The sequence below is a fragment of the Aquarana catesbeiana genome, linkage group LG07 (genome assembly GCF_042186555.1).
Source record: "Aquarana catesbeiana isolate 2022-GZ linkage group LG07, ASM4218655v1, whole genome shotgun sequence".
NCBI classification, from domain to species: domain Eukaryota; kingdom Metazoa; phylum Chordata; class Amphibia; order Anura; family Ranidae; genus Aquarana; species Aquarana catesbeiana.
In genome coordinates this window covers 13,746,957-13,767,407 of record NC_133330.1, presented here as the reverse complement: position 1 = coordinate 13,767,407, position 20,451 = coordinate 13,746,957, and the positions used below count along the sequence as shown (strand labels likewise).

General features: G+C 46.5%; 1 protein-coding gene across 1 annotated transcript; it reads left to right on the top strand.

The window, feature by feature from the left end:
* The first annotated feature begins 2,194 nt into the window (after positions 1 to 2,194).
* Positions 2,195 to 16,611, top strand: LOC141102379 (galectin-1-like). Its single transcript, XM_073591331.1, has 4 exons — positions 2,195 to 2,242; positions 9,506 to 9,573; positions 13,733 to 13,904; positions 16,320 to 16,611. The coding sequence occupies exons 1-4, from the start codon at positions 2,231 to 2,233 to the stop codon at positions 16,554 to 16,556; spliced, it is 489 nt and encodes a 162-aa protein (XP_073447432.1). The 5' UTR covers positions 2,195 to 2,230; the 3' UTR covers positions 16,557 to 16,611.
* The last annotated feature ends 3,840 nt before the right edge of the window (positions 16,612 to 20,451 follow it).

The window sequence follows — 20,451 nt, the reverse complement described above, 5'->3', positions numbered from 1 at the left end:
CCAGCATGTCTCGTGTTCTACGCTGCAGGACATAAACATGAACAAGTCACACGGGGATGAAGGGGGTTTCATGTTCATGTAGTGGAATGTATCTTCCTGCAGGACGAGTGTGACCGGCCATGAGGAGAGTTCTGGTGATGAAGGAGTTAAGAGATTCATTTTTAGCAGAAAATGTCCACTATGGGACACCTGGCTGTGCCATCTCCCCCCCATACTATGATCAGTAATGACCATTCCCGTGAAGTCACATGTGTCATGTGATGTATTGGAGGTTCTGATTCCTCTATATAGATCTTTATATCACTAGAGGGGTCACCAGCAGGAGAAAGGAGGTCCTGATTCCATAGTTGCCAACAATGCAAAAAAAATATGTGGGACACTTTTTTGGCTGTAGGCGGAGCCCAACAATAATTAGGGTGCGGGGCATTCGTTTGCAGGCGTGGCTTAGCAATAAAAAATACAATGCGCGCCGTGGTGAAAATGGCCGTGGTTTATGTGAATAGTGGGCGTGGCTTAAATGGGCGTGGCTCAAAGAGGGTGTGGTTAGAGTCTGAAATGAATGAGGGATGGAGAGTCCCTCCTTGTATCAGGTGCCCCCAGCAGAGTCTGTCCTCGTATCAGGTGCCCCCAGCTGAGTCAGTATAGACCCCTTCAGTGCAGACTCCCCTCATCAGTGCAGACCCCCTCAGTACAGACCCCCTCAGTACAGACCCCCTCAGTGCAGACCCCCTCCATCAGTGCAGACCCCCTCAGTGCAGACCCCCTCCATCAGTGCAGACCCCCTCAGTGCAGACCCCCTCCATCAGTGCAGACCCCCTCAGTGCAGACCCACCTTCATCAGTGCATATCCCCCTCCATCAGTGCAGACCCCCTCATTGCAGACCCCCCTCTATTAGTGCAGACCCCCTTCAGTGCAGCCCCCCTCTATTAGTGCAGACCCCCCTCAGTGCAGCCCCCCTCTATTAGTGCAGACCCCCCTCAGTGCAGCCCCCCCTCAGTGCAGCCCCCCTCTATTAGTGCAGAACCCCCTCAGTGCAGCCCCCCTCTATTAGTGCAGACCCCCTCAGTGCAGACCCCCCTCTATCAGTGCAGACCCCCTCTATTAGTGCAGACCCCCCTCTATTAGTGCAGACCCCCCCTTTATTAGTGCAGGCCCCTCCAGTGCAGACCACCCCCTTCATCATTGCCAGTCCAGACCCTCCCCTCCCATAACGCCCCCCCACCACACGTCCAGGAACGGTCGGTGTTCTGCCTGGAAAGTTCCCCTCGGCAAGTAAGGACCCCCCTGTACTGCGTAGGCGCAGCGCTTGCGCAGTACGAGCTGGCGGAAATAGCCGAGCTGAATAGCTGGGGAACTTTCTTGGCAAGACACCGGCGCCGTGTGTTCAGTTAAGAGGGGAGGGGCCGATCCGTGCAGCTAAAGGAGCTGATTCATTGGCTGCACGGATCGAGCCCCCTTCCTCTCTCCACTGAACACTAGGGGGAAGATCTAGCGGTGGTGCCAGCGGCCATTTTGCTGGAGCCAGCTGCTCCAAAAATTAAAAAAACAACATTCCCGATTTTCCTGATGGAAATCCTGATTTGGGACAGCCTCCAATCGGGACGAGGGTCCCAAAATCGGGATTGTCCCGGGAAAATCGGGACTGTTGGCTACTATGTGAATCCTCTATATAGATCTTTATGTCACTAGAGGGGTCACCAGCAGGTGGAAGGAGGCCCTGATTCCTCTATATAGATTTTTATATCACTAGAGGGGCCACCAGCAAGAGGAAGGAGGTCCTGATTCCTCTATATAGATCTTTATATCACTAGAGGGGAAAAAAAGGGGGGGGGGGAACGGGACTCGATGGACCACTTGGTAGTTTTTCTGCTATCACTTATCTTTTAATTTTTATGTTTCTCTTGTGCCTCATATGATGTCATGTCATGTGTATCAGGTAATCTAAATTGTTACTTTGTGTTGTAGAATTGACTTAGAAATGAGGATAGTCATCTTTTGTCCCCTTACTGTTTATGGTGACATTCCAGCAGAGTGACGAATGACAGCCCATGCTCAGTCACACTGTATCCATATTTAATTCATTCTCTGGAAAAATTCTCTGCTCAGGTAGCAATGGGGGGGGGGGGTGTGTAATCCCTACCTCTCGACTGGTTCCACCCTCAGCAGAACTCCTATATATGAACAGGTAGAAGTGCACCTGTTTACAAGATTGTCTGATAAAGAAGCAGGATGGCAGATAATGTGAGTATGAGCACCAATAGTTGCTAGGTGAGGGCGGTGGATGGTATAGGGTTGATGGGTGAGGGAAGTGGATGGTATAGGGTTGATGAGTGAGGGCAGTGGATGGTATAGGGTTGTTGGGTGAGGGCAGTGGATGGAATAGGGTTGATGGGTGAGGGTACTGGATGGTATAGGGTTGATGCATGAGGGCAGTGGTTGGTATAGTGTTGCTGATTGAGGGCAGTGGATGGTATAGGGTTGATGGGTGAGGGCAGTGGATGGTATAGGGTTGTTGGGTGAGGGCAGTTGATTGGTATAGGGTTGATGGGTGAGGGCAGTGGATGCTATAGGGTTGATGGGTGAGGACAGTGGATGGTATAGGGTTGATGGGTGAGGGCAGTGGATGGTATAGAGCTGATGGGTGAGGGCAGTTGATGGTATAGGGTTGTTAGGTGAGGGCAGTGGATGGTATAGGGTTTATGGGTGAGGGCAGAGGATGGTATAGGATTGATGGGTGAGGGCAGTGGATGGTATAGGGTTGATGGTTGAGGACAGTGGATGGTATAGGGTTGATGCGTGAGGGCAGTGGTTGGTATAGTGTTACTGATTGAGGGCAGTGGATTGTATAGGGTTGATGGGTGAGGGCAGTGGATGGTATCGAGCTGATGGGTGAGGGCAGTTGATGGTATGGGGTTGATGGGTGTGGACAGTGGAGGGTATAGGGTTGATGGGTGAGGGCAGTGGATGGTATAGGGTTGATGGGTGAGAGCAGCGGATGGTATGGGGTTGCTGGCTGTGGGAAGTGAATGGTATAGTGTTGATGGCTGAAGGCAATGGATGGTATAGGGTTGATGGGTGTGGGAAGTGCATGGTATAGTGTTACTGGGTGAGGGCAGTGGATGGTATATGGTTGATGGGTGTGGGAAGTGATTGGTATAGGGTTACTGGCTGTGGAAAGTGAATAATATAGTGTTGTTGGGTGAGGGCAGTGGATGGTATAGGGGTGATGGATGAGGGCAGTGGATGGTATAAGGTTGATGGGCGTGGACAATTGTTGGTTTAGGGTTGAAGGTTTTTGGCAGTGGAGGGTGTAGGGTTGCTGGGTGTGGGCAGTGGTGGATATAAGGTTGCTGGGTGTGGGCAGTGGTGGGTTTAGGATTGATGGTTTTGGGCAGTGATTGGTATAGTATGCTGGGTGTGGATAGTGGTTGGTATAAGGTTGCTGGGTGTGTGCAGTGGTGAGTATAATGTTGATGGGTGTGGGCAGTGGTTGGTATAAGGTTGCTGGGTATGGGCAGTGGTGGGTATAAATTTGCTAGGTGTAGGCAGTGGTGGGTATAGGGTTGTTGGGTGTGGGCAGTGGTGGGTATAGGGTTGCTGGGCGTGGACAGTGGAGAGTATAGAGTTGCTGGGTGAGGGCAATAATGAGAATATTGTTGCTGGGTGGGAGCAGTGGTTGGTATATTGTTTCTGGTATGGACATAGGTTGGTGAACCATTGATAAATGTGGACTGTGGTGAGTATAGAGTTGCTGGATGTGGACAGTGGGTTTTTGCTCGGTGTGGACATGGGTTGATGTAAGGTCCCAAGGTGTGGGCATAGGCTTGGATAGGGTTGACGTGTGTGGGCAATGGTGAGTAAACGGCTGATTGTCTGGGCAGTGGTGGGTATAGGGTTGCCCGGTGTGGACATAGGTTGATGTACGGTTGCTAGGTGTAGGCATTGATTTGGATAGGGTTGCTGGGTGTGGGTAATTGTGAGTATACAGTTGATTATGTGGGCAGTAATGGGTATAAGATTGCTGGATGTAGGCTGTGGTGGGTATAGGGTTGCTGGATGTGGGCATTGATTGGTATAGGGTTGCTGCAAGTAGCCAGTGGTTGATATAGGGTTGCTAGGTGTGGGCATAGGTTGATTATAGCATTGTTGTGTTTGGGCATTGATGGGTGTTGGACTTTGGTGGGTATAGACTTGTTGGGTGTGGGCATAGGCTGGTGTAGCATTGCTGGGTGTAGGTCAGGATGTTAGTTATTTAGATTTAGGGTGTGATGAATGCATTCTCTTAGTTTTAGGTATATACATGTATGTAGTGCTACCTCCATCAGGACCATTGGATGTTGCTTGTCCTCTTGTGTTGCCCTTGTGTTGACACTCTAGGTTCTGACATGATATATACCCCTTTAAATGAACCACGGACACAATGTAAATGGAACACAGCAGATTTCTATATTGGCAAAGGCAAACAATATATTTTAGGGTGTCAGTCAGTCAATCCCTGGAACAGGGTTGGTTGGATAGAACACCAGGCAATTAAAGTGGTTGTAAACCCTTTTTTTAAAAAAACAAAAACAAAAAAACCCCCCTGCAAGACAAAGGAATAATGAGCTAGTATGCATAGCATACTAGCTCATTATGAATTGCTTTCCTTTCATCGAAGCCCCCGCAGCGGTCCTTGTACCCCCCTCTGGCCGGCGACATCTCTCCCGGAGTGACTTCCGGGTATCGCAGACTCTGGCGCTGTGATTAGCCGGAGCCGCGTTGACGTCACTTTCGCGCATGTGCACGGGAGCCACCGGTAATGGCACACTCACTGAAGCAACGACACATACGTGCCGTTGCTTAAGTTTGCTTTAGTGCGCATGTGCTGATGACATCGGCACATGCAGGGGACAGGGGATGTCTCCTAAACTGTGCAGGTTTAGGAGATATCCTGGGTAGCTACAGGTAAGCCTTATTATAGGCATTAAGTGGTTGTAAGGGGTTTGTAAGTAACTTAAGGATGACAAAGGCAAACCGTAATGAGCAATAACACTTAATTATGCAGAGAATGGTAAACACTGAGTAGTTGAAATATGCAAAGTGGACTCGCTGGTGGGGCGACTATGGCTAGAAGGTTTTCACTCAGGGAACCCTAATCCTATAGTGAAGGGTGTTAAATTCTAGTTGGGTAAGTTCACACCATACTAATAATTGAATAAAGCAGGGGCGGACTGACCATTCGCGCACTTGGGCACTGCCTGAGAGCCCCATGCCACTAAGTTGCCCCATCAGGATTGCCAGCCTCAATAAAACCAGGGACAGTATGTAAAAATCTGTGTTTTTTAAAAAAAATCCCAGGATTATAGCTGCCCGCCTCTCCAGTACATTTTCAGTGTGTGTATGTATATTTTCTGTGTGTATACTGTGTGTGTGTATTGTGTGTCTGTGTGTGTATACTTTATCTGTGTGTGTGTGTGTGTGTGTATACTGTGTGGCCCCATAATATATTGCCTGGGGCCCCATAATCTCCTATTGCCTGGGGGCCCCATAATCTCCTATTGCCCGGGGCCTCATGAGTTGTCAGTCTGCCCCTGAAATAAGGGTAGTCCAAGTGTCAGGCCTGAACACAGTTTTCACCAGCATTTTGGAGCTCAGTAGTGTTGTAGCAAATCCTCAGGGGTTTTAAGCAGTCAACAAGAAGGGGATAAAGCAGAAGTGGAAAGTTCCTTTGTAATTCAGGTTATGTTGACTGCATGCAGTGTCCACGTGCTGAGTGTTGCTGAAGAAAAGGGGGGTTTTAAGCCTAAGCCCACTCACCAGATCCTGGAAGTTGTCAGCACACACAAGAAGCGATACAGGGTCTGCACACCAGCCAGCGAGGTTCGCCGAGTGGCAGGCAGGAGAAACAGAGGATCTTTTAACGGTGCCCGGTAATGCAGGTTCATCTGCATCCGGATGGCAGCTCTGATGCTCACTGGAAGGTATCGGGGAGAAGACAGCGGACTTGCCAAAAACATTTTCTTAAATAGCCTTTCCAATGATCCCCCATTCTGCTAGCAGCTTGCTGGGAGTTGTAGGCTAAGTAAGACTCAGGAGTCCAGTTATGGCTCTACACAGGGCTACAAGTCCCACGGTCCCTTGCTTCTTGGCTCAGGATATAATGTAAACAATCTGAGAGCAACACTAGAGGGAGAAACTAACCAGTATGCAGTTATAAAGGTAATGCCCACTCCATCCATGATATCATAGCCATCACCTGGCTTCAGCCCCCCCACTAAAAATCTTTGGTCCCCAAAGACAGAATATAGTTTTTGGAAATGGTGGGTGCCAATTAGTTATTAAACAGAGTTTAACTAGCTGTAAAGCATTTCAACCAAAGCACATATTAGCAAATAACTGGCTTAAAAGAAGGATTCATCAACAACAATTTACACAAATATAGGAATGCAAAACTTATTTGTGACTTTACATGTACCTCCTTAGGTATAATAAACACTGATCACTTATTTTAAAAACAATATTACATATCTTTATTCAAAGTATTACACAATATCTAAAAAGGGCCTTGTTTTAAAAACAAAATATCACATTAGTTGTCCAGGATAGTATTGTCCTGGTCTTGAGATCTGTTTCTTTGTAGCCAACACGTTTCACGGGCTGACCCGCTTTGTCAGGGCCTCAGATCTTGTCAACTACTGTGATATTGTACAAGAAAAATCACAAATTAGACAAATAATCACATTGCATGTTTTATCCAACAAACATTGAACAAATACACTTTTGGAAAAATCCAATCCATGGCAAGAATTCACAAGAGACCATGGACACAATGTAAACTGAACATATATTTCTGTATTGGCAATATAAGGCAAATGATAGATTTTAGGGTATCAGTCAGCCAATCCCTGGAACAGCATCTAGGGTTGGTTGGATAGAACACCATGCAATTAAGTAACTTCAGGATGACAGAGGCAAACAGTAATGAGTTAGGAAGCGATACAGGGTCTGTACACCAGCCAGCGAAATGGTAGATGCTGTAGGTTGGTCAGATGTGGAACACAGTGGTCTGGGTTGGCACCGCAGCGAGGTCCACTGATTGCTAGGCAGAAGCAGAGGATCGTTTAATGGCGTCTGGTAATGAAGCTTTACCCGTGGCAGCGATTGCTCACAGGGTTTTTGTAGGCCATGATCTCAGCAGCTCCGATGCTCACTGTAATGTCACTGTAATGTCCATGGGAGGAAAGAGTGGGCCCACCAAAGACAACTCCTTAAATAGCCTTTCCAATTATCCCCTATTCTGCTAGCAGCTTTCTGGGAGGCGTAGGCTAAGGAAGACTCAAGTCCAGTTATAGTTGCACACAGGATTACAAGTCCCACAGCCCCTTACTTCTTGGCTCAGAAATATGTAGTACACAGTCAGAGTGCCACACTAGAGGGAGAAAATAACCAGTCTCCAGTTATGAAGATGTACCCTCTAGTGTGTGCTAGATGCAGTGTGTAGGATAGGTAAACAATACTCTGACTCATATTGTACATTTTTGAGTCTTTGGGGTCAATTGGGTTAGGATTCATTAGCGTTCAGAGCTGGGTGGGGGTTAGGAGGAGATGCCTTGAATACTTATGGGGCCTTGGCCAATCCTCAGCAATGGGCTGGCAGTGGGTTGAGATAGCTCCATGAAAAGACATAGGCCATGCCAGCAGGGCAGTTGGGCAGAAGATGGAGATGCAGTGTTGAGGAGGCTGTTGGTGGCCCTTGAATTGAACCCCCTAGTTTAGTGGGAAGGGAGGGTATCCTGTCTTGGGCCGGAGCTCTGGTGCTGGAAGGATCCTGCCAAAACACACAGGAGGAGGTCTTCCTGGAGGCACGGGAGCAAGAGAGGACAGAGTGAGTAGTGCAACTATTGGGGGCTAACAAAGGGGGGAGACTGGCACATGTAGCCAATCTCCCTTGAAGACAGCAGATTTGCTTAAGTCTTCAATCGTTCAATGAAGGATCTCATTGCTGTGTCACTCCACGTGTGCTACTATCAAGGGACTGCGAGTCCCTGCCTGTAATGAGCCATGGCTGAACAAACAAGGAGACTTTCAAGTTCCCCCAGGAGTGTACGAGCAGAGGCTGAGCCAGAGAGAAACCAAGTGTCTGCAGGAGGCAAGTGAAGGAGACTGTATATAACTGTATATAGGAAGTTGTCCCTGAAGTTTGCTGAAGTCAAACAGGCATCCCATAGCTTTCCATCCCTATCCAAGCTGTTAACCCCCTAATAAAAAACAAATCAAAGTCACAGACTGCTCTATGACTCTGTGTGGGGAGGAGGAGGGGAGATTGGAGTCGGGGCAGGACAGAGGTAAGGAGGGCGTCCATCTCCCGCAGTGGTGGCCGGTGTCTTGCCGAGAAAGTTCCCCCGGCGGATAAGGACCCCCCTGTACTGCGCAGGCGCAGGGCTTGCACAGTACGAACGACTAGGAGCCGCCGAAAATAGCCAAAGATGAAAAACTTCAATCAGCTGTACACGGCGCCTGCGCCCTGGGTCCGGGTTGAAGCCCCACCATCCAAGTGGACCTAGAGGGAGAATAAAAAAGTGCCGAGCGAAGCGAGGCCGTGCCCGAAGCGTGGCGAGCAAGCCCACGAGGGGCCCTCTTACAGGCACCGTGTCCAGCTGATTTCTATTGTATTCAGCTTCGGCTATTTCCGCCAGCTCCTACTGTGCAAGCGCTGCGCCTGCGCAGTAGAGGGGGGTCCTTATTCGCCGAGGGGAACTTTCTCGGCAGAACACCGGGATTATAGTGTTCATTACTGGTAATGAATAAGCGCACATGTTAGTGTGTGAAAATAGTCTACCTGCCTGTCTGTTTGTAACACTTGGGATGTTCGGATATTAAAGAATTTTGATTGATCCTGGAGTGCAGCCATCTCTTTCATTGTTGGTTGTATGCGGGGGAGAGCCGGGACGGGCTCCTGGAGCAGCGAGTTCTTTTGTTTGGATAACCAGCCACGACTGCCATAGACAGCAATACATTCTGATGAGTGTGCAATCTTCCTATATGGTGAAGGCAGGTCACAGCAGGCGGTTGTTACTTGTATGGTAAAGGTTGAGAAAGCCATTCTGGGACTATTGATTCACTGGACTCTTCACTTGTGATGTCATCACACATCAATTGAATTACATTTCAATCTTTTTATACAGATACTATTAGTAATTGCACGAGTGTTTTGTTTTATGCTTATTATAATTACTGAGCGCTGCAATTATTGTTATATAGGGTGTAATAATCACCCCCCTCTCTATTATAAGGGGTGTAATAATCATCCCCCTCTCTATTACACGGGGTGTAATAATCACCCCTGTCTCTATTATATGGGGTGTAATAATTACCCCCTTCTCTATTATACAGGGTGTAATAATCACCCCCCTCTCTATTATACAGAGTGTAATAATCACCCCCCTCTCTATTATACAGGGTGTAATAATCATCCCCCCTCTCTATTAAACAGGGTGTAATAATTCTCTCCTTTCTCTCATACAGACTATTAACACGTTTGGACCTGGTTACTGCATGGAGGTGGAGGGCTTCATTCCGGTGGGCTGTAAAGCGTAAGTTTTGGTTCTAGAATACTTATTATACAATATACATCTGTTTTCTGTATAATACAATTATTTGCCAAAAGTAGTAAAGTGTGTTCTGTGTACAGTACATCCTATTGACCCCTCACTGGGAATTTGGGGTGTGTGGGCCCTCAAATAATACCTGACATCAGATTGTTTTGCTCAGAGCAAATTTTGCTCCAACATTTGTGCTTCTACAAAATGTCATTCTGGATAAAACTTGTCTGATGACTTATCGGCCATCATCTGAAATATGACAACTGACAATAGACATGTACAGGACAGAAAAATGAGTTTTATTTTGGATAGATTAGTTGTTACTAATTTCATTTTGGTTTGGAATTCGTTTAGTTCCGTTTTCTTTAAATTTAGTTTTGTTTTCGATAAATTTAATCAAATTTATTAATTTTCGAACGAATTCCAACATTTCAGAACGATTACAATTTGGATCGGTCGAAAAACGATCAACCGATTTGAATTCTGTGTGAAGAAATAGCCCACGTCCTTAATAACCCCACTGACAGATGAATGTAAAGAAAAGAATGTTGACATTACCCGGCAACAAACCAAAATCCATAACAGACCTTTATCTGTGCATGCAGACCTGCAGGTCTCCCCGGCAGGTGCCCCTCCCCCTCCTGAACCATACCAGGTTACATGCCCTCAACATGAGGGGGGTAAGCACCTTGTCTCCATGTTGATGGTATGCCCCCCTTTCCTGTCCTGCTGGGCTGCATGCCTGGATAAGGGTCTGTTATGGATTTTGGGGGCCCCACGCACCCGCACATATTTTTCTTTCTTTTGTTTAAATAGCCGGGAGTCAATTCAAATGTGATTTGTTTTTATTTCTTTAGGAATGTGATTTTTGCTGCAGAATGTGTTATACATGCTACAGATGCACCACTTTGCGGACAGACTAAGGGGACCCCCCCCCCAGGAGTTCCCACTTTAAGTGAAACAATAAAAATGAAAAATTCCTTTAAATATAGTGCCTGGGGGTCCCAGTGGTCTGCCTGTAAAGTGGTGCTTCTGTAGCATATCTAGAATATGCTGCAGCAAAAATGACATTTCTAAAGAAAAAAATGCATGAAATGATGTTTAAATTTCCAGCAATACAATACCATTTCTGGCAAAATAATTTAAAAAAAAAAAAAACAGTGTGGGGTCCCCCCAGTCCATACCATGCCATTAAAAAAAAAAATCAGCATGGGGTCCCCCCAAAAATCCTAAACAGACCCTTATCTGAGCATGCAGCCCATCAGGGCAGGAAAGAGGTGAGTGCCCCCCCTTCTGAACCATACCAGGCCACATGGGGGGTGAGTGCTTTGGGGCAGGGGAGGCACTGAGCCCCCCACCTCAAAGCACATTGTCCCCATATTGCCATGTCTGTGGGTGGGGGGCTTATCAGAATCTGGAAGCCCCCTTTAACAAGGGGGCCCCCAGATACCGCCCCCCTTTATGTGAATGGTATCTGGTACATAGTCCCACTACCTATTCACCAAAAAAGTGTACAGCAAATAATAAAAACAGAGAGATAGTTTTTGACAAATCCTTTTTTTAAAAATAAAAAAACAGTGCCCCCCCCATATATATCTGTCGTCAATCATCAATTACGCCGCCTGCCAACTCAGAAAAAAACAAAAATCAAAACAAAATCGCTGTCACCAACATGGAGGAATTATGCCTACTGTGGGCTCCTCATCCGTTTGACAATTCTTTTATAAGGATAAAAGGATTGATTGAGTTGAAACAAGGCCTGTAATGCTACACAGTGCTCTGGATGGTGATCTGAGGACTCCTGTAATGCACAGTGCTCTGGATAGAGGTCTGAGAAGGCCTGTAATGCACAGTGCTGTGGACGGTGGTCTTAGGAGGCCTGTAATGCACAGTGCTCTGGACGGTGGTCTTAGGAGGCCTGTAATGCTACACAGTGCTCTGTATGGTGGTCTGAAGAGGCCTTTAATGCTGCACAGTGCTCTGGACAGTGGTCTGAGAGGCCTGTAATGCTGCACAGTGCTCTAGACAGTGGCTGTAATGCTACACAGTGGTCTGGACGGTGGTCTGAGAGGCCTGTAATGCTACACAGTGCTCTGTATGGTGGTCTGAAGAGGCCTGTAATGCTGCACAGTGCTCTGGACAGTGGTCTGAGAGGCCTGTAATGCTGCACAGTGCTCTGGACAGTGGTCTGAGAGACCTGTAATGCTACACAGTGCTCTGGACTGTGGTCTGAGGAGGCTTGTAATGCTACACAGTGCTCTGGACGGTGGTCTGAGGAGGCCTGTAATGCTACACAGTGCTCTGGATGGTGGTCTGAGGAGGTCTGTAATGCACAGTGCTCTGGATGGTGGTATTAGAGGCCTGTAATGCTGCACAGTTCTCTGGATGGTGGTCTGACTTTGAGAGGCCTGTAAGGCTGCAAAGTGCTGGATGGTGGTCTCATGTCTGAGGGGAGACCTGTAATGCACAGTGCTCTGGATGCCAGTGGTCAGGAGGTCTGTATTTCACACAGTGCTCTAGACGGACAGTGGTCTGAGGGGAGGCCTGTAATGTACACACTCGCAGTGCTCTGCTCTGGACGGTCATCGGGAGTGGGACTCTCGTTTGGAGGCCTGTAATGCTGCACAGTGCTAACTGGTAAGCACGCTACGGATTCGCTTGCTTGCTAGTAGCAGAAGCACTCACGGGCTCTACACAAGGGTAAACATCCCTCACTCACATTTCTGCTTTGTTTTCATTCATTAACGGAAACGGAATTGGTTTTTGTCATAGTTTTCATCAGTGGACGAAAATGTGGTGTACTTTTTCGTTTTGTTTTCGTCACTGTAGAAAGGTCGCTGGTGAAAATTTTGACAAAAATGTTTTCATCGATGAAATTAACCATACTTCTTCATCTCCTAGCAGTGACGCTGCAGCTCAGCTCACCTTCCTAGCTTTAATTTATTAGTTCAGCTCCCCCTCTTAGTAGTGTCTCCTTAGCGGCCACCTGCAATCGCTCCCCACAGAGATGGAACAGCGGTCTGCTGATGTAAACAAGGCAGATCGCCATTCTGTCAGAGATGAACAGAGTGATCCTGTGTTCCTGCTAACCAGGCACACGGATCACTCTGTTCATCTAGTCAGTCCATCCCCCACACAGTTAGCAAGAACCCCCTAGGGACACGGTTAACCCCTTGATCACCCCTGATGTTAACCCTTCCCAGCCAGTGTCAGTAGTATAGTGACAGTGCATATTTTTAGCACTGGTCCCCAAAAAGCGTCAAAAGTGTCAGTTAGGTGTCCGATCTGTCCGCCACAATGTTGTAGTCCCGCTAAAAAATCACTGATCGCCGCCATTACTAGTAAAAAATAAATGAAAATGCCGTATTCCCTATTTTGTAGATGCGATAACTTTTGTGCAAACCAAGCAATATACACTTATTGGGATTTTTTTACCAAAAATATGCAGCAGAATACATATTGGCCTAAATTGAGGAAGACATTTTTATTATACCAAAAAGTAAAAAATATTGCTTTTTTTTCAAAATTGTCGGTTTGTTTATATCGTAAAAAATAAAATATCACTAAAAGTGCTATTAGTGGAAAAAAAAGCACATCAATTTTACTTGGGTACAGCGTTGCACGACACGCAATTGTCAGTCAGTTACAGTAACGTGGCGCAGTATCGCAGAAAATGGCCTGTTCATGGGGGGGTAAAACTTTCCGGAGCTGAAGGGGTTTAGATTGAACAAAACTAAAAGGGCAGCATTTGTTTTTCATAAATAATGGCAGTATGGCATACAAGATTTTGCGATTTTGCGATTTCATTAATTCTTTTACTCACGCAGGTGTCCCCAGCGGGGGCCCCCCCTTGCATCAGATGTCCCCAGCAGAGCCCCCCTTACCCCTTTGTTTATAAATGTGCTTCAAGCAAGCCATTTATATTTTTAAGTTCCCAAAACTATTAGCTGGTAAAAATTTTTATATATACTTTTTTTTTTTAATTCTATTTATTGAGATTTTAGAACATTTTAATATAATTTGCTATCATGAATTCTCATTAAAAGTGGCAGTACCTCTGAAACCCATGGGAGGACCACTGGCGAATGACTCGACTATTATATCCAACAAGGTCGGCTGAGCAAAATCATTTCTGTTCCTGTCTTTCTAGGTTTTCCATAAACTTGGGAACAGATGATAAGAATTTTGTGATACACTTTGGTGCTCGATTTGACGTTCATGGAGACATCCGCAAGATAGTCTTGAACACGAAGGTGAACGATATCTGGGGAGAGGAGCAGAAGAAAAGCTTCTTCCCCCTCCAGGAGGGATCAGACACCAAGGTATATCTATGCTGGGAGGGGCGGGACAAATGTTGGATGGGGCATCACTGTTCATATTGGACACATTGGGGGTTATTTACTAAAACTGGAAGCTGATTGGTTTCTATGCAGAGTTGCATCAGATTTTACACTCTCCAGTTTTAGAAAATCCCATAATATCAGTGACTCCATATCCATCTCCGAAAGATGCAGTAGGCAGCCAGTGACGGCTAAGGTGAAGGGTATGAAGGCTTTGCTATGATGGTCGCCCCTTCAGCTCATTCCATGAAGGATGAGAACCTCCCACATAGGAAGATCCAATGGATTCCATCATGCTGCCAATGTGTGCCATGATATACCGCTTAGTGCATGGTTGCTGTTGGTCAGATCACTGATTGTCAGAATTATTGGCTTGTGAAATTTTTCATGTAACATTTCATTTCTATTTGGTGTATGTGTGTGTTATTGTTATGTTTGTGAGATGATTATTCTAGGAAGAGGAGGGAATGGGGACCAGGAAATCCCTGACATGGAATGTCACTATAAAGTCCCCTGTAAAGGCTCAATCTGGGGAGTAGTGGGGGGCTGGCTGGGGACTGAAAGAGGAGTTCCACCCAAAAATGCAACTTCCACTGCACTACAATGTGTGTGCTGGGGAGGATACAGGGGGTGGACCAATGTGTGTGCTGGGGATGGGATACAGGAAGAGACCAATGTGGGTGCTGGGGATGGGATACAGGGGAGGGACCAATGTGTGTGCTGGGGAGGATACAGGGGGTGGACCAATGTGGGTGCTGGGGATGGGATACAGTGGAGGGACCAATGTGTGTGCTGGGGATGGGATACAGGAAGAGACCAATGTGTGTGCTGGGGATGGGATACAGGAAGAGAACAATGTGGGTGCTGGGGATGGGATACAGTGGAGGGACCAATGTGTGTGCTGGGGATGGGATACAGGAAGAGACCAATGTGTGTGCTGGGGATGGGATACAGGAAGAGACCAATGTGTGTGCTGGGGATGGGATACAGGAAGAGACCAATGTGTGTGCTGGGGATGGGATACAGGAAGAGACCAATGTGTGTGCTGGGGATGGAATACAGGAAGAGACCAATGTGTGTGCTGGGGATGGGATACAGGGGACAGACTAATGTGGGTGCTGGGGAGAAAAACAGTGGGATGCCAATGTGTGTGATTGGGAAATACAGGGAATGGATATTACTGCTGATAAATGCTCAGTTCATCTGTGGGGGCAGAATTCCTCAGAAACTAAAAGTGAGAAGGTCTAAATCTATATGGGGTAGAATGAAAAACAACTGACCCAGAATAATTGTATTCTCATTTACCCCAAGTCAGTCATAGTAGATGGGACCCCTAGCAAGTACACATATGAATTGGACCCATGGCTGGGATGGTGTCAGATGGGGTCCTTATCAGGACAGATTTGTATTGCGGCCCTGGAAGGGGGAGATTATTCATTTTTTTATCAGTATAGAAAAAGGCATAACATTTTTTTACATTGCAGATATGGTTTGTACATGGTGATCTGCAGATAACAGACAAACAGTATTTTGGAAAAAACAACCAAGAGAAGTATAACATTCCTATTGTTATACACACATCAAATGTTAAGCCCTGCCCCCTTTGACAATAAGCCCTGCCCCCTAGTATTCACTGTCTAATGCCAGATCCTCAGTGCACAGTCGAGCCTTTGGCATGTTTGTGGTAGGGGTAGGATAATGGAAAGGCTGCTGTATGCCATGCCAGCTACATTTCTCAACCTTTTTGCCCCAGAGGAACCCTTGAAAAATATTCAGGTCTTGGGGAACCCCTGCTAAAACCAATTCATTGGTAGTGAGAAGAATAAAATGCTACTTTCCCTTGGTGGCCAGTGGTAAGAATGGCCCACTTACAGTGGTGGTCAAAATTCCACTCTTACAGGCAGCAAAATGATCATTGGTGACACGAAGCTGGCCCGGCCAAGTGGTGTTGGGCCCCAAAATAAGCAGGCACCATCAAATGGGAGGTTAATCAGCCACAGCTCAAGGAACCTCTACAAACCTCTGAAGGAATCTTAGGGTTCTGTGGAACTCTGGGTGAGACTGGCTGGGACACAGGGACTCCAAACTGGCCAACAGCTATTTATGTCCTGAGGGCTCCAGTCATTGTTCTAGGTGACGAGATACACCGTCCTCAGAGACCCTGTCACTAAAATATTGCAGCACAGAAGCACATCCTTCCATTTTTCCTTTCCATTAACAATTTTATGCAACACATATATAAAGAATACATAAGATAAGCTACATACACATATCATCTTATGGAAAGATTTTTGCTGAAAATAACAGTATGGTGGTGAAGTCTTTGTCTCTACGTCCAACACTCATTGACTTTTTATAGCCCAGCAAGCTGACACTGTGCCATCTTTATTCTTACAGGTTTCCTTCACATTTGAGCAAGACACGATCATCATACGATTACCTACCGGAAATCCTTTCTCCTTTCCAGTCCGCTTTCCCATAATGGGGATCCCATACTTGGCCGTGATAAACCTCCATCTCAAGTCCGTCATAGTAAACGGAAGAATCCCGCAACAGAGGAGCCGCCTGTCCCACGTGTCCATACCCAGGCTCTGTGAAATGGCCATAGTGGACGAAGAGGAGAAGATTCTTTAATCCTCCATTGTAACCACCCCCCCCCCTCCAATCTGCATCCTTGCTGCCCATGTAGACATACATTATGCTTTGCTCAGTTCATTTATTAGAAATTAATTTCATTCACATTTCAAATAAAATCCAATGAGTTCTATTGTGTCTGATCAAACCAATCATTTTATTATTTAGTGCTAATGACTTTCTATTGATTGCTGAAGTTGATAGCAAATCACTGCCTGCTGCATAGCGCCCCCCTGCTGGAGGTTTGTTGCATTACTTATAAATGGCTCACAGTAACTAACAGAGGGTGTTAATGCTTCATTTTCTGTCTGATTTCTTGTATTTCCAGTAAAACAATAAAAATCTTTCTGATCATTTATATTTTTAAGACTTTTCTGGCTCCAGACTGAATACTGTATATAGATATTTATTCCAAGCTTTAACCATAAACTTTCAACAATTACATAACAATTACATGCAGAAAAATAAAATGTTACAAGGTCTGACTGTATGTAAATTACATACAGAAAAAGAGCAGCTGCAGTGGATTTGCCCGGTACAGGCAGTGGTAGGGTATGGGTAGTAGTTGTGGCAGTGAATGTAGTAGTACCCCAGAATGGGCAGGGGCAATGCTGGGGGTAGGAGTTACTGGAGCAGCTTTAGTCTCAGTGTAAGGATAGTAGATTAGACGCAGGGGTCTCCAAACTTTCGAAACAAAGGCCCAGTTTACGGCCCTTCAGACATTAGGGGGGCCAGACTGTGATCACTGGGCATAGAACAGGTCCTGATGTCAGTGGGAAAAAACAATGTCCTTTCTTTAGTGTCAGTGGAAGTAATTGTGCCCCATTGTTGATGTCATTGGGAGGAATAGTGCTCCATCATTGGTGTCATAGGGAGAAATTGGGCCCCATCATTGGTGTCATTGGGAGGGATTATGCCCCACTGTTAGTATCAGTGGATGAAATGGTGCTCCAAGGGCCGGATAAATGCAAGGAAAGGGCCGCATCTGGCCCCTGGGCCGCAGTTTGGAGACCACTGGATTAGAGGGTAATAGGTTAGGGGTAGTAGTAAAAACATAGAAAGAGTAGTAGTAAGTATGTAAGTAAGTAATAAGAGTAGTAGTAGTAGTAGTAGTAAAGAAGGGGTAGTAGTAAAAAAAATAGAAATAGTAATGGCAAAGAAGGGGTAGCAGTAGCAGCACTGTATTGTTTATAGGTAGTAGAAAAGTCAGGCTACTTTCACACTGAGGCATCGCGGCGTCTGCGGTAAAGTGCCACTGAGGCGCTTTACTGTCATTTTTGCGGCGCTATTCGGCCACTAGCCGGGCGCGTTTAACTCCCACTTGGGGCCGAAAAAGGGTTAAAATCACCCACAAAGCGCCGTTGCAGCGGCGCTTTACCGGCAGTACGGCGGCGCTGCCCATTGATTTCAATGGGCAGGGGCGCTTTAGGAGCGGTAAATACACGGATGCGGCTGGCAGGACTTTTTTGAGCATCCTGCCAGCGCACCGCTCCAGTGTGAAAGCACTTGGGCTTTCACACTGGAGTGAGAGAAGAGGCTCTTTCAGGGTGCTGGCTGACAGGCTGCATGCCCATCTAGCAGAGATGAAGGCTGATGGCATCTCTGAGCAACCAGTGTTTTCTCCAGACTGAACTTCTGACATAAATACACAGGTCATCCTGCAGGCTATTGAGGGTAGTAAGACCTCTCTCCTGGTCCGCATTGACCATCTGGTGGAAGAATGCAATTTAATCCAAAGCGAGGAAAAAAAAGCCTCTAAACTCAACTGCCTAGAATGACTTTAAAGTACTCCATGTACATGTACTGATAAGATAACATTGAGGATGGTTCAGGAAATGCCCAACTGCTCCTAAATGTCCGTTTACCAGCAGCAGTGTACATGAGGCCTTACGCTTCTTTTGCAGCTCCGCGGAAAAATTAGGGAAGAAGTGCACCATGGTATTTTTATAAGGCAGTGTGGGATGTTTCCAGGCCTCATTAAGGTAGGGTGACCAGACATCCACGGTTTCTGGGGACAGTCCCCAGATTGAGGACACTGTCCCCGGACCAAGTCTGTCCCTGGTTTTGACCCTGGATTGGATTTGAACAGGGGCTGGGGCAATTTAAAAGACAGCCCGTGCAGAATAAAAAGAAAAAAATCTGAATTGCCCCCCCCTCCTCTGCCGCTCCTACTAGTTTATGGGGGTTTATTTTTTTGCATTATCTGTGCCCCTTTCTGATGATCGTGTGCTGGTCGGAGCGGAGGGACAATTTCTTCAGTTTCGGGCACATGCCCATTCAGCTCCACTCGCATGTTCTTCTGCCTTGGCTCAAGTCCCGGCCAGCCGCCTGCCTGCTTATCTCTTTGCCTTCCCTGGTGGAGTGATCTTCCTCTGCTCCCCACCCAGTAGTAGCTGGGGCCCGAAGAGTAAAGCCCCATACACACTATCAGATTTTCTGCTGATTTTTGTCTTCAGATTTACCAAAAACCATGTAGTGCAAGGGCCTGCCTGATTGCATGCAAATTGAAACTCCTAAGGTTTGACCTCATATTATATGGTTTTGGTAAATCTGAAGGAAAAAATCAGCAGAAAATCTGATAGTGTGTATGGGGCTTTAGACTTGACAGGCTGTGAGGCGGGCGGCGGAGACGGGCAAAGAGTCGTCAATTGCTGCCATTACAAGTAAAAAAAAAATATATGTCCCCGGATTTCATTTTAAAAATCTGGTCACCTTACATTAAGGATCCGATCCCTTTCTCTGTAATTCTATAAGCGGACCAGGAAGGACGTAGGTAATGCTCCTAGATAGTTACATAGTTACATACCCTTTCCAGTAGGAACCCTGTGAGCGTGCTCCACCACATAGGTTTGGGAGACTTCAGTGAGGGCCAATATGGATTTGAAAAAGGTTTCTGCAAAGTCTGCTGGATTTTCTCCTTTAGCTCCCTCCGGAAGGCCCAGCACGCTGATATTATTCTGCCGCAGTCTATTCTCAGCGTTGTCTGATTTAGCCACCACCAACTGTACTGTACACTGGATAGATTGGAGGAGATCAGCATGTTATGCAGCGGTGTCTTCAGTGGCAGAAATGCAGGATTATTTGTCCGTCTGGTGACATCTGATCTTATCAAGATTGTTTTGGATTAAATTGCATTCTTCTACCAGATGGTCAATGCGGACCAGGAGAGAGGTCTTACTACGCTCAATAGCCTGCAGGATGACCTGTGTATATGTGTCGGAAATTCAGTCTGGAGAACACGCTGGTTTCTCAGAGATGCCGTCAGCCTCCATTTCTGCTAGCTGGGCATGCAGCCTGCAGCCAAGATGGCATCGGGACACAAGGTGGCAGAAGCCGACTGCTTCTTTCTGGATCATGGACCCATTGAGTGGATCCTAGATGGCATGACCTGCAGCTCACAGGAGGTTTCCCGAGCAGTCTGAAGGGAGAAAGCTGCTGAAAATTGGCGAGCAATGGCCAGGATTTGGTTAGGATGTGAGGAGCTCCGCAAGCTGACGTCTGCCGCGCTCTACATCCAAGCCACGCCCCATTATTAATTATTATATTGTACATCTGAACTGATATATATATATATATATATATATATATATATATATATATATATATATAGCAGAATCTCTGACCTATTCCAGTCTAATTGGAACCTTCAAGGCTAAAGTTAGCTGACATCCTTCAACATGTGGTGGGTTGTGAGGCATAGTGGGTGCAAAGATGGTAAAAGTCATTGGGCGCCAGACACTTCTTGGATGTAAAAGAGGTTTTATTTCTTCGACAGTCCTTTTTATATTTTGCAAAGGAAAGAGGGTTAGGGCCAGGACACCCTTAAGTAATTGCAATTTCAAATAGCAGACTCTGAGACTTCAACAGGAGGACAGCCATACAGGGAAAGGCCCCA